We start from the raw sequence: 15431 nt of genomic DNA, 5'->3' as shown, positions 1-15431 counted from the left end.
GACAAACTGTGTTCTGGGCGTCCCATCAACTACCCTAATAGATGAAAATATTGAGAAAATTCAAGGTCTTGTGCTCACAGACAATTGATCAACTGGCAGAGATTAATGTGTTATCTTGGAGCTCAGTTCAGCAATTTGTGGCAGACAGCAGACTGGTTCTTCCACCCCTACAACGCACCTGCACACACATACATCTCTGTTAGACAGTTTTTGGCTAAAATGGCCTGGTTCCACTGCCCCACACACGTTACGCACCTCACCTGACCTGGCACTGTGCAACTTTTTCTTATTTCCACATGTGAACAGGAGCATCAATTTGACAACACTGTAGAAGTCAAGAAAGAAAAAAAGAGGGAGGAGCTGTCAGCCATATCTAAAAAGACTGCAAAAAAATGTTTCGAACTGTGGAAACACTGGTGGAACAAATGTATTAATTGTAAAGGGGGGCATTTTGAAGGGGATAAGGTTCTTTTGTAAACAATTTGAAAATATATAGCTTTCAAAAAATAAAATACCACTTGTATCATGTCTTTCAATTTTTTTCCCCACAGTGGTGTCTGCTGACACAGTTTTAACCAGTAAGATGTGCTGTGTAGTAGGTTTTGCAAATAAAAAGGAAAAGGTACTATGTGAAATTTTTTTTATACTTAGTGTGACATATCAATATCTTTGTACACATATTAACACGGTACAGAGTAGTGCTCAATTCACATTATGTTTTTTGGTAATGTTGACAACGTATCCAAGTATGCAGAATGAATTTTTCTTTCATATAGTACCAACCATTTCATTTTTTCACAGGATTTCATTCACACCGCACAAGATGTTTTAATTTAACTATGTAACAAGATTTAATTAATTTAAATCTGTTCACTAATTTCTATTAAATAATTTGTCTCAATGAACAACGAAAAAACTTAAATTCAGCAATAAAAATTATAATATATATTTGGCTGGCCATTCATGAATCACTGAAGTGGAGAAGTTATCTGAATTTTAGCTTCATTACTGAAAAGCTCTTCCTGAACATCTGAGTTGCTCCTCTTCCTCCTCGCAACACCCCAAAGATAAAGTTTCAGGTGTTGCTTTCGTTGGTGTCCAACACTTAAAACAGAGGCATGCAAGGATAATCAACTTGTTGATGGTTCCCACTTTGTTGACTTGTTGGAACTGCTGCTGATACTGGGGGTGGTGGCGGAACTGGTTGACCATTATATGAACTTCCAGGATCAGCAGATGCATGTAGACGAGGATCGAGCATCATCGCTGCCATTGCTGCAGCAGGGCTTTGGTGATGCATATGTGTATGATGTATATCCTTATGAGAGAGACCACCTGCTCTAGAAGCCAAAATCTGATGGTGATGAAAGTCAAACGAAGGATGGTGAATTGCATTAGTGAAACCAAATGAGGGTGGTGCACTCGAATTTTGCTGTGTGTTAACACCAGCATTTCCATCTGTCCTGCTGCTTACATTTTCTTGACCTTGATGATTTGATTCCGAGTTGTTATATCCAGACTCACCACTGCTGCAGCCCTGCCAAATGAAGATTTTTTTATGTAATGTCAGAATTCATATGATTTTATTCTTGTAAATCAAAATATGAATAAAACAATTAAAATTCAGATTTATGTTATTACGCAGCACACTCTTGTACATTATTACAACATCATTTGCAATTTTAGGTAGGTTTTGTGCTCTCGTCTGTCGGTTATTATACATTTCCAGAAAAAATTATTTTCCAAAATATTTTATTTTACTGTAGAGTAACATTAGTAATAAGCATCCATAAGAGAATTCAGTTTCTGTGCTATCCATTATAAAGTGTTACAGTCAAACACTAGCACAGCAGATAGACCTAGGAACTGCTGCCAGTCCGGAATCTTGATCAAATAATTTGCTGCTGTTCACAATCAGCTGAAATCTGCATTTGGAATTTCGAAAAAGCTTGGTAGAATGAATTGAATATGCAATTAATACATAGAAGAGACCATTCTGGGAACAATCAAAGGCTGAATTGAACTCCATTGTGGATCATCAACCATGTTGGCACCATCATCATCTGAGACTATTCTGTTCTCAGTTCTTTCCATATACTGATGGAAGTGGTGAAGGCAGCTCATCTCATTTGTATTGTTCCACAACAGCTGTAGATTTGCAATATCATTCTAAGAACTAACAGGAGTCCTCTGATATTAAGTCATGCGGAGACCATAAATTGAGGCTGTCAAATTTTCTGTCTGGTACACAATGGAAATGGTCAGTTTGGTGACAGACTAATAGGAAATGCATATGAGAGTTTATTAGATTGATTGACAATTCACCACTTAAACTGATAGTATTGGAGATATAGAGTCACAAACAGCCACAACAAAAAGTCTGCTAAACAAGTAAGCTCTGCGGAGGCCAGACTGCCAGTCTGGCCTTGGCAGCCGGAGACAGTGGTCATATGTGTGTGAGTTGTGTTTGCATGTTGTCTAATTCAGAAGAAGGCCCTCTGACCAAATGTGTACTTAAGTGTTTATTTGACACTACAATAGTGAAGCCATAGTTATAATACATAAAATTTTCTTAAAAAAAAAAATTACTGACTGTGACTTCGCTATTGTAGTGTCAAACATTTAACTTATATTTAGTCACACTTCTTGCGACAGTTATCTCTGAATATAAATTGTTTACTTGTTCAGCAGTCTTTTTGTTGTGCCTGTCTGTTACTCAACATCTCCACTATATTGTGAGTAGCAATCTATCCTTTTCATAATATTGTCATTATTTCATCCTGGGTTTTCCATTGTTTGATTTAGTATAGCAAATATATAGTCTGACAATCTTAATATACTAGCTGTTAACTGACAAATCATTCACAGCGTCCCAGAGCTTCACCTTTCTTTTAAAAATATGGAAATTTCCAACATAAAGAATGTATATTGAAAAGATAAATTAAATACCCAGGAAGTGGGATGTTTATAGTAACTAGCAGAAACATTAGCTCCAATGAAATCCAAAATCCCCCTGATCACATACTCAGCTTGACTATATCGAAAAGAACATCAGAGAACACAACACATCTGACTTTCACAAGACATCCAAAGGAAAGATCCATGGATACACACCACAGAGTCTACATTTCAAAAAGCATAACGGTAAACTGAATCTGACAAATCATGACAACTCCAGTGAGCTAACGAGATACTTATCTGAGCTATCCCAACTGTCTAAGATTTCTCAGGACACACACACACACACACACACACACACACACACACACACACACACACACACACACACACACACACAGGACAGACGTAAATAACTATGGAAGTATCTCCAAGTCGTGTACAAGGTATTCTCATCATGCTTGCTTCCAAGGACACAAGCACAACTTGAACATAAGATTGGCTAATTCCAAGTGGGCTTTTGACCAGGTCACTCCCACACAAAACAAATCTTCAATCTAAAAAAAAAAAGAAATACTGAAACACACTGACAGAAAAAAACTGCAATGCCAGAAAAGAGTTGTGCGACATAAATGAAAGCTGGTAGGTATGTGTCTATATCTGAATGATGATGTCCATTCAGATTTTGTGCCACTCGCATAAGAGTGGCGCTAGTATCACCACTGAGGATACAAATCAGGTTTGCTTGAAACACATGCTTAATAGTTGTGAGCGTTAATTACCTTTGAGATTGTATGTAGTGAGTGGATGTTAATCAAGTATGCCTGTAAGGTGACAGAGACGCCATTATCAACACTTCACTGAGACAACAAGGTCATACTCAAGAAGCTGGATGTTCCTTTGCGATACCACAGGAAGATTTGGCAAGAATGTAGTCACTGTACATAATTGCTGGCAGCAGTGATCATGAGAATTGTATGGTTGCAAGAAGACTGGGCTCCAGACGGCCCCATGGCACTACCGAGCGGGAAGACCACCTTGTTTGGCATATGGCTCTGGTGCATCATACTGCATCTGTGGCAGCAATTTGAGTAGCAGATGACACCACAGTGATATGATAAACTGTTACAAATCAATTACTTCAATGACAGCTCCAATCCCAATACCCAGTAGTGTGCATTCCACTGTCCCCAAACCACACCCATTTGCGACTTCAATGGTGTCAAGTGAGAGCTGATTAGAGAGCAGGGTGGAAGTCTTTTACATTTTCTGATGAGGACTGGTTCTGCTTTGTTGGTTAGGATGATGCCAGTTTAGAACCTGTCTGCATGCTGGACAACCTGGAGTTAAGGTCTGGGGCATGATTTTGTATGACAGCAGGAGCACTCTTATCGGTTATCCCACACACCATGACAGCAAATGGGTCATTCCATGTCAATGGGACCAATATTAAAAAGTGTCCACACTTGACCCTCTACAAATCTAATGAAATTTGGTGTGAAGGTTCCATATGGTCTTTGATGGTTATATACCAAATTTCAGTCCAATATCTTCAGTGGTTGAATAAAAAGGAGCTTTCAAAGACAGGCTACTCATGTTCGCATCACATACGAAGGTGCAAATGTGCCAAATTTGCTAGGCTTTTTTTAAAGATTCTAGCAGACATTTGGTCATTTGATTTGATTTAATATACACAGACAATTTTTTATGCAGAATCACACCATGGCAAAAATTAGGGATTTAGCCATACCTAAATATAGACAAAAGCCTCTAAAGTGGCTAAAAAATTCATCGCACTATTCCAAGAGCCAAAGTTTGACCAACCACTGCTACTTTTCATATCAACCAAACACACTAAAACTTCAGAAGGTTATTTATAACTATGATGTCTGTGTGTGGATAAAATTTAATTAACACTGGATGCCTAGATGAAAAGATATGCGTCTGCAAAGTTGACCAAAATTTTCTACACTTTGGGGGGCAATATCTCAACTGTGTCTAGTTCAGTCCTTTTTTTTCCCCACAGCTGGAAAACTATAGTGTTTAATTTTTGGATCTTGTATACTGATGAGTAAGGATACCTTTAAAAAGTAGAGTAAATGGATTATCAAGAAATACAAAAAATTAATACAATATGAAGTTGTAAATAAAAAAAATGTGTCTTTTAACAGTATAAGATTTCCCCGTGGATTAGGAAATGTAACTATGCTAATGAGAAGTGTTTTTACATTATTTTAAACTATAGACTATAAATATAATAAAACATCCGAAAATGCTCTTACAATTATAAAATCTAGAAGATCATAATGGAACACTACCTTGCTTTAAAACATTTTAAGCCTACAATGCATGGGGGTGTATATATGCATTGTCACTCAGTTCCTATCAGCATTATAAAGCAGCAATAGTTTTTTAACACTCTACCCTTGCAGCAGTGATACATTGCTGAATCACCGCATTCAATTGTTGCATTCAATATTGGCAGTTTTCACAGTGTCAGCCTTCAGTGCAGTATAATCTTCGGTGTTGACATTGTACAATCTTAGTGTTGGGTACTGAGTGTTTGAATAATCAATAATCATTGTTGCAGCTGGAGGTATGCACTAAAACAATACATTTTGATACATTAATTTGTATACTTTATATACAAACAAGTCTGAATCTGCTGTGCTTCAAACCAGGATATTCATGAGCTTTCAAAATTGCTTTTGTAGGTTAATAAACTATTGTATAAAAGGAGCCAAGAAACCCTTGCAACCTGCTACTTTGGTGGATCAGATGGAGCTGATTATGATAAGTCATCACCATTCTATTACGGAAATAGTCACCTGCAATCAATTAAGAAAATGTCACACCAGTGAACAAGGAGCTTCTACAACATAGCTCTGGGCCAGATTTTACTGAAGATGCCCAAATTTGTAGCCGCTTGATCTGAGGCGCCTTGTCACGGTTCGTGCAGCTCTCCCTGTTGGAGGCTCACGTCCTCCCTCGAGCGCACGTGTGTGTGTGTGTGTGTGTGTGTGTGTGTGTGTGCGCAGTTTGCTCCCATAGGAACTTACCGCAAAATTTCCAAATTTGTCATACCATAATGCCTTGTTGATGACAAAATTTCAATTCTTGCAAAAAGACTAGCTGCAACCTGTTTGGTAAAGAAAAATATGTAATCAAGGATGCTTGAATGCCAATAACCATTGCAATGTCTAATAGGTTGAAGTTACTTCATAATGAAGTTTTTAAATCTGGCTGGAAAATTTGTACCAAATGCAGACCTAAAGTGGCCCAAAAAGAATCATCCCACCAGGATGAGCAAGAATCACCATCCACTGTAGACATGAATGTTGTTGATGCTTGCTTTACTGCACTTCATTATCATCACTTGGAGAGTAACCAACGAATCAGCAAAAGGGTTTCAATGGGATACATAAAGTGCAAAGTTCAGCAAGCCCAAGGCAGCATTACTAAGGTAATTGCCACAGCTGCTGCTGTAAGCCAAGTAGATATTGCTCAAATACAAACAGAAGAGTGCCAAAAATGTGAAGAGATGGACATCGTAGTTGAAGAACTTAAGATTAAGCTCCAGACTTCAAGCAGTTGCAGTAAAATTCAAATTCAGACCCAAAGCACTGGGCTATTGAAAAAACAGCTGAAGTTGCTGTTTCAACTAAAATGACGAAGGCTAGAAAACTAAAGATGGAAGATGGGATCTTGGCAACACCTGCAAACTGGAAAGGGAGAAAGCTCAATGTTGAAATAAAACAAAATGTTCTCACTTTTTTTTAAGATCAGTTTTCTCATTTATGTGCTGGCAAAAAGGATTGTGTTGCAGTAAGAATACAAGGGGAAAAGATTCACAAGCAAGAAAGCCAGCTACTTTGTAACCTGATTGAGATGTTCATTGCTTACCGTAAACAATATGGCAATAAACTGGGGTTCTCAAAATTTTGTGAGCACTGGTCGAAATGGTGTATTACAGTTAGTGCTTCTGGATCAAATTCAGTAGTGTCTGTGCAGTTAATCAAAAATGTCAAATTAATGTTGGCTTCAGCAACCTTGATAAAAGAAACTGAATGCAGTTTGGAATCAAAAGTTTGTATGCTGCAACATTGTAAAGAATGTCCAGGAAAAATCCAACAAGAGGCTTTTCTCGATCATCCTTTTAAAAACTATGACTCTGAAGAAAAACTGGAATACAAGTAATGGGTCCATACTGATGCACACATTTGAGACATGTCAGAAAACTGTTGATGATTTCATGGAACCGCTGATTTTGAAAAGTACCGGTTTAATAAGCCATCACTTTGTGTCAAAACACCAACGTTTTTACGTTAAACAACTAAAAGGAAATCTTACAGAAAGTGAATTAATTATATTCATGGATTCTGCAGAGAATTATTCATTTGTTGTTCAAGATGCTGTGCAAGGATTTCATTGGGAGAATAGTCCGGCCACATTACATCCATTTCTTGCCTATTTTGGTGGCAAAGAATGTCAGAGTATTATCATTTGTATGATCAGCAATCTGTCTCCATCATGATATGATTGCTGTTCATGCCTTTCAAATAAAGTTAATAGCATATTTAAAGAAAAAGATTTAAAACATTAATAACATTACTTTAGTGATGGTTCACCTGCTCAGTATAAGAATTTCAAAAATTTCATCAATTTATGTCTGCATGATAAGGATTTTGGCATCACTGGCAAATGTAATTTTTTTGGAACCAGCCACACTAAATCACCTTGTGATGGCACTGGAGGAACAGCAGAAAAACTAGCAACCCGTGCTAGTCTGTAGAGGCCATTAGATAACCAAATATTGACTCCACATGGTTTGTTCAAATTTTTTTTTTTTTTTAAAAAAAGCCGTTAATATAATAGACAAACATCCTTGTTGGTGCTTCACATTTGATGTTTGTTCTGTGCGCTGGTGAAGTTTCGAACCGTTCTGGCAGATTGCAGAGCCGTAGTACAGCATCAAAATGACATCTACATACGACTCACGTTACAAGCAGCGTGCTGTTATTAAATTTTTGTGTGCATAAAAAGGAACCATCGTGAATGTCCATAAATGTTTGTGTGCAGTGTATGGTGATGCTGCAGTTGATAGGAGCACAGTTGGGCGATGGGTAAAGAAAGTTACAGCTTCAGGAAATGCAGAAACAGAGCTCGATGATCAGCCATGCTCAGGACGTCCTGTCACAGCCTACTGCTCTAGACATGCTGAATCGTGCAGATGCCATTATTCGTGCCAACCAGTGCATCACAACTTTACAATTTGCTCTACAGTTGTCGGTCAGCATTGGAAGTGCGTCTGCAATGATCGAGATTCTCGGATATTCAAAGAGGTGCTCACGGTGAGTTCCACAAATGCTCACAGCGGACCAAAAGATTCAAAGAAAGGCCATTTCATCTGAATTGTTGGAACACACATTGAATTTGGAAACACACTTTGAAGATGATGATAGTGTCAATCATGCAGTGGAAACATGGCTACACCTACAGGACAAGCGCTTTTACTAGCAGGGAATACATGCTCTTCCACAATATTGGCGTACGGCCATAGAACATGATGAAGACTGTAGAAAAATAGGACATGGACAAGACATGTTGATGTATGCTGTCACCAAATTCTGACTCTTATAATAAATATGTTCTAAGAAAAAAATGTGGGGCATTACTTATTGAACAACCTTCATAGTATTCCAGTCATAAGGTTTTTTTATGTACCAAAAGAAGATACTGTAAAAATTCAGCCTGATCAAGAAACAAGGTTTGCCATGGGACATACAATATCTGGAATAAGAGAAAATCATCCGTTTAAGGCAATTAATTGTAATTAGCTCAGGGCAAGCAGAGTTTCCAATGATGCTACAGCATTTACAGTTCATGCCTTCGAAGCATATGGAGAAATTCCAGCAATCTGAATTACAAGTTTACCACCAGGATAATATGTTGCATGTATGTATGTATGTATGTATGACAATTTTTGGTGGGTTGGAAATGTGTGTGAAGTTTCAAATGAACTACAAGATGTCCTCATGAGCTTCATGCACCCCCACAATTCTGCTCGTTCCTACCACTGGCCAACTGCTAAAGACACCTGCTGGATTCCTGAGCAACATATTTTCATGACTTTAGAAGCACCATCCACATCATCATCATCATCATCATCAGGAAGACAATACAGTTATCCACAATCTGCCCTTGACAAAATTGTAGCACTGTTTAATCACAAGTTTACCGCCAGGACAATAGGTTAGGGTATTTTTTGTTTTGCAAATTTTCTGTGTTGAGTATTGTACTTGTTTTTATGGCGTATGTTAAATTAATGTTTGAAACTGATTTATATACTGGAATAAAAATGGAACCACAGCAATCCAACAGATAGAAGTCCCCAAAGAATGTGGTGAAGAAGCTGATGTACAAATCTCTGCTGAAAAAAAATTAGTTCATTTGCATTAAATTTAACTTTCGGAAATTAAATACAAAATATGGACAAATCAAGAGGCACAAACTTTTCAAGTATCTCACTGAGAACATAGAACCAATGGGGCTACAATAAGAAGCACAAAAAGTTCATTTATGGAAACTCAAGAAAGCATGCAGGAGAATGCATGACATTTACAACAAAAAGTGCTAGCCCATACATGCAAAGGTTACACATTACAACACAGCGATCAGACCTGATGCTCTGTATGCTAGCAAAACTTTAATTCTAAACCAAAAAGAGAATGTGCAAAGCATTCTGAAGGATTATAAGGCAAATTCTTGGCCCGGAAATAGAGAGAGAGATGGAGGATGGATACAGACTAAAATTCTACAAAGTGACAGAGAAATTATCAAACATGGCAGCAAACACTAGAAAATGAAGATTGAAATTTTACTGACATGTTCAAAGACTCCCAACAATGAGGCTTACACATAAATTGACCTGTACAGGAAAATAAAAAAAATATACTATGGATCCAATATGTTTAAAAAGGACCTCAAGAGAGCTGCGATAGAAGCTGCATTATAGTAGACAGGGAACTGTTCAGTCAAAAGTTAAACTGTTGAGCTATACTGCCAGAGAATATGGTTAATAATAATATAAAATATTAAATTCAGTATCTCAAAATATGTTCAGAGAAGCAGAGATCACTAGCATATTGATGTTTGACCACCACAGACCCACAAATGAAAGGGTCTGAAATATGCAATAAATGACGACTATTCAAAAAGAACAAAGCACCAGATTCTGATGGACTAGCAGATTCAAATTAAATATGCAGCTGAATGAGCCCTCTTTCTAACTCTTTTACCAAGAATAAATTGTGCAGTGAATAGCCCCATTTCAACTGTAAAGAGTGTAGGTAAACAGATTACAAAAAAAGGACAAAAATATGCATACAATTAAAGATAAACATCCCTAATGTCAGTCTGCTGCAATATTCTAGATCATCATCTTGGATCAAACAATATGATAGTTCTGGAGTAGCAGAAGCTTCTCTCAAAGAATCACTGGTAGATTATACCTTCCCAGATTTCCAAAAGGCATTTGACACCACACCAAAGTGAAACCGATACCACTCTGACCATTAATTGAAGTGATGTTGTGTACAGGAAAGTACTGTCACAAGACGATTGTATATAGTTGCTTAAAGACAAATTATTTTCACTACATGTACTAAATCTGCCCCTCTTTAAATGTAGGAAGAGGCAAGATAATGTCCATAACAAAGAGAAGTTATCAGATATTATGTGATTCTAATATCAGGGGTAAACTACTGAAGCATGCCACATTATTTAAGTGTCTTGGAGCAATTCTATGAAGTGGTATTAAATGACATTTAAGATGTGAAGTCAATAGTAGTAAGAAAGACAAGTTTATTTTGGAGGGTTCTGGGGAAGTGTGGTGGATCTGTAATGGGAACTGTGTACAAGATGCTAGTTTTGACCAATTCTAGATTACTGTTGTGTTTGGAGTCCTTATTAGATACACACAGTAGTATACATTGAATGAATTCAGAGGTATGCAGCTAGGATCATAATAGGTCGGTAAAACATATATGTAAGTGTAGCAGAGGCACCCAGGGAAATTAACATGAATCTCTGGAAGCAAGATGTTTCTCTTTTGAAGTTCTTATTGCCATGAAGTTATACAAACAATACCCAAAGAAGACTGTACAAAAATTCTGCATTATATATTACCATAAGAATGCTACAAGAGAGATTATGGTGGGTTCCAAGGCACATAGACAATCATTTTTCCCTTCTCCACATTTGAATGAAATAGGACAGCTGTTAATACTGATATCAAGGGCCTTTTGTACAATGACATGTGGGTTATGTTTAGATAGATAGATTATAGTACACAGGGCTGGGATTCAAGACTAGAAATCTGCAAAGGAAGTACAATGTCATCTGAGTATGTCATGCCAATTGGCTCAGACTTCTAAAAAAACACTTGCTCTCATTTTGAAGTTCCCAAACACTAACTGTAAGGAGAAGGCTGATCAACAATGAGAGAACAAACATAGTTGATTTCAAAGGCCTTCAAACAAATTCTGTTCATTTACACTTACAAAGGAAAATGTGAAAGTAAGTGAAGAATAATGAATAGGCAGAAACTGTTTTTTCTGCTTGCAGTTGTGAAATGTCTGTCCATTGAAAAGGTCTTCACAGGGTACCCAACAACAAATCATTTCATTGGTTTGTCACACCCAGCTTACCCATTCCCCTGTACTCTTATCAACTCTTCATTTGCTCTTTAATTTCAAACACTAATGGTTTAATGTTCACATCTGTTGGTACTGGCCATCTTTGCTCTTCCACATCCTGATGAGCGCCCTTTCTGTTTCACTGATTAATATCATGACAAAGCAATGAGATAGGTCCAACCCCCCTGCCCCAAGTACACACCACATCCCTTCAAAACTGATAAACCCTATAAAGAATGTGGCTCAGGATTACTCAGACAACAAAAAGTAAAATGAAATTGTATGTGTTTTACGAAAATATATTGACAAAGATGTTGTGCGGTATTTTAAAAATTTATTTCCAAGCATTCTGTGTAATGTGCAGCTCACTAATCAATAAAAGGGGCATCCATTTACAAACTAGTTAGAAGTAACAAATTGCAACACATTATGTGAGCGCATTAAACAAAACCTACAGCATTCGCTTACAGAATCTCTTGCAACAGATGTTAGGACAGAAACAACAAAATTATAAGAGAGTAATCAGTTTTAATCTGTCTGCCATGTGCAAATATAAGCTTGAAACAACAAAAACATATAAGGTCAATAGACTGTAGTGTTTAAAAATACTGATAAATCTCATGCTTTTAGATGCTAGAATTATTTCCTTGACAGCTAATAAGAACTTGGAAAAACATATCATGACTGATTTCCCATCTCAAGATCCTGCAACATCACCCACAAGTTAAAGTTGCAAAAAAATTATCCTCCAAATTTTTGAATTATTGTACTTAAAGAAAAAATGGAAGTTGAATACTTTTCACTGTGATTTTATAAATGTTTTTGATACATATATGCCATATCCACCTAGTGGCAATATACATGTATGTTCCCCCATATTGACAATATAAAGTTCCATCCTAAAAGTGACCAAATGATGTCACCTTCCACACTGCTGCTATAATGTCAACACAATTAAAACAAGGATACATGCACTATCTTTTCAATAATGTACACTTATCATTACTCAGTTAAAGTGAGTACTCAGGTGACACTGATATAGCACATCTCTAGTGTTTCCCTCTACAGGTGCAGTGGCATTCATTTTAAGCATAAGTGGTTAAAATACTAGTAGTGGGAAGATACTAATATTTTGTTGGCTGGCATAGCATGCACAGTACTGTAATTGGATGGATAAAAAAAAACTATTCACCAAGCGGCAGGAGGAGAATGCACACAAAGGTGTTGAACTTTTGAACAAGCTTTTGGAGCCAGTGGCTTCTCCTGGCAGAAGAGCTGAAGAGGAAGGAAGAGAGGTGAAGGAAAAGGACTGGAGAGGTTTAAGAAAAGGGGTACCACTAAGAAAAGTCACCCATAACTCCAGGTCAGGGGAGACTTGCCCTATGGGATGAGAAGGAAAGACTGATTGTTGGGGACTGCACCAGACAAGATTTGAAAACATGAGAGCTTACGGGTGGAAGACTAATAAGAGTGAAACGATAAGTGCACTGTATGTAACAGAGGTGGGGGGGGGGGGGGGGGGGGGGGGCACAATGAAAAATAGACAGGTCGGATTAGATTAATACTAGTTCCATGGATCATGTTGTTGTTGTTGTGGTCTTCAGTCCGGAGACTGGTTTGATGCAGCTCTCCATGCTACTCTATCCTGTGCGAGCTTCTTCATCTCCCAGTATCTACTGCAACCTACATCCTTCTGAATCTGCTTAGTGTATTCATCTCTTGGTCTCCCTCTACGATTTTTACCCTCCACACTGCCCTCCAATGCTAAATTTGTGATCCCTTGATGCCTCAAAACATGTCCTACCAACCGATCCCTTCTTCTAGTCAAGTTGTGCCACAAACTTCTCTTTTCCCCAATCCTATTCAATACCTCCTCATTAGTTACGTGATCTACCCACCTTATCTTCAGCATTCTTCTGTAGCACCACGTTTCGAAAGCTTCTATTCTCTTCTTGTCCAAACTAGTTACCGTCCATGTTTCACTTCCATACATGGCTACACTCCATACAAATACTTTCAGAAACGACTTCCTGACACTTAAATCTATACTCAATGTTAACAAATTCCTCTTCTTGACAAACGCTTTCCTTGCCATTGCCAGTCTACATTTTATATCCTCTCTACTTCGACCATCATCGGTTATTTTACTCCCTAAATAGCAAAACTCCTTTACTACTTTAAGTGTCTCATTTCCTAATCTAATTCCCTCAGCATCACCCGACTTAATTTGACTACATTCCATTATCCTCGTTTTGCTTTTGTTGATGTTCATCTTATATCCTCCTTTCAAGACACTGTCCATTCCGTTCAACTGCTCTTCCAAGTCCTTCGCTGTCTCTGACAGAATTACAATGTCATCGGCGAACCTCAAAGTTTTTACTTCTTCTCCATGAATTTTAATACCTACTCCAAATTTTTCTTTTGTTTCCTTTACTGCTTGCTCAATATACAGATTGAATAACATCGGGGAGAGGCTACAACCCTGTCTTACTCCTTTCCCAACCACTGCTTCCCTTTCATGCCCCTCGACTCTGATAACTGCCATCTGGTTTCTGTACAAACTGTAAATAGCCTTTCGCTCCCTGTATTTTACCCCTGCCACCTTCAGAATTTGAAAGAGAGTATTCCAGTTAACATTGTCAAAAGCTTTCTCTAAGTCTACAAATGCTAGAAACGTAGGTTTGCCTTTTCTTAATCTTTCTTCTAAGATAAGCCGTAAGGTCAGTATTGCCTCACGTGTTCCAACATTTCTACGGAATCCAAACTGATCTTCCCCGAGGTCGGCTTCTACCAGTTTTTCCATTCGTCTGTATAGAATTCGCGTTAGTATTTTGCAGCTGTGACTTATTAAACTGATAGTTCGGTAATTTTCACATCTGTCAACACCTGCTTTCTTTGGGATTGGAATTATTATATTCTTCTTGAAGTCTGAGGGTATTTCGCCTGTCTCATACATCGTGCTCACCAGATGGTAGAGTTTTGTCATGACTGGCTCTCCCGAGGCCATCAGTAGTTCAAATGGAATGTTGTCTACTCCCAGGGCCTTGTTTCGACTCAGGTCTTTCAGTGCTCTGTCAAACTCTTCACGCAGTATCTTATCTCCCATTTCGTCTTCATCTACATCCTCTTCCATTTCCATAATATTGTCCTCAAGTACATCGCCCTTGTACAAACCCTCTATATACTCCTTCCACCTTTCTGCCTTCCCTTCTTTGCTTAGAACTGGGTTGCCATCTGAGCTCTTGATATTCATACAAGTGGTTCTCTTCTCTCCAAAGGTCTCTCTAATTTTCCTGTAGGCAGTATCTATCTTACCCCTAGTGAGGCAAGCCTCTACATCCTTACATTTGTCCTCTAGCCATCCCTGCTTAGCCATTTTGCACTTCCTGTCGATATCGTTTTTGAGACGTTTGTATTCCTTTTTGCCTGCTTCATTTACTGCATTTTTATATTTTCTCCTTTCATCAATTAAATTCAATATTTCTTCTGTTACCCAAGGATTTCTGTTAGCCCTCGTCTTTTTACCTACTTGATCCTCTGCTGCCTTCACTACTTCATCCCTCAGAGCTACCCATTCTTCTTCTACTGTATTTCTTTCCCCCATTCCTGTCAATTGTTCCCTTATGCTCTCCCTGAAACTCTCTACAACCTCTGGTTCTTTCAGTTTATCCAGGTCCCATCTCCTTAAATTCCCACCTTTTTGCAGTTTCTTCAGTTTCAATCTGCAGTTCATAACCAATAGATTGTGGTCAGAATCCACATCTGCCCCAGGAAATGTCTTACAATTTAAAACCTGGTTCCTAAATCTCTGTCTTACCATTATATAATCTATCTGAT

General features: G+C 38.0%; 1 protein-coding gene across 2 annotated transcripts in view; it reads right to left on the bottom strand.

The window, feature by feature from the left end:
• Positions 1-642: 642 nt before the first annotated feature.
• Positions 643-15431, bottom strand: part of LOC126174640 (myoneurin-like) — a 136941-nt gene continuing 122152 nt past the window's right edge. For both annotated transcript variants that reach the window (XM_049921050.1, XM_049921051.1), the window contains one exon: positions 643-1537. In XM_049921050.1, the coding sequence (XP_049777007.1) occupies positions 1106-1537 (432 nt within the window). In that variant the 3' untranslated portion in view covers positions 643-1105. The remainder of the gene's footprint in view (positions 1538-15431) is intronic.

The sequence above is a fragment of the Schistocerca cancellata genome, chromosome 1 (assembly GCF_023864275.1).
Source record: "Schistocerca cancellata isolate TAMUIC-IGC-003103 chromosome 1, iqSchCanc2.1, whole genome shotgun sequence".
Lineage (NCBI taxonomy): Eukaryota > Metazoa > Arthropoda > Insecta > Orthoptera > Acrididae > Schistocerca > Schistocerca cancellata.
The sequence above is the reverse complement of the archived record's forward strand: the minus strand, read 5'-3'. Positions and strand labels throughout refer to the sequence as shown.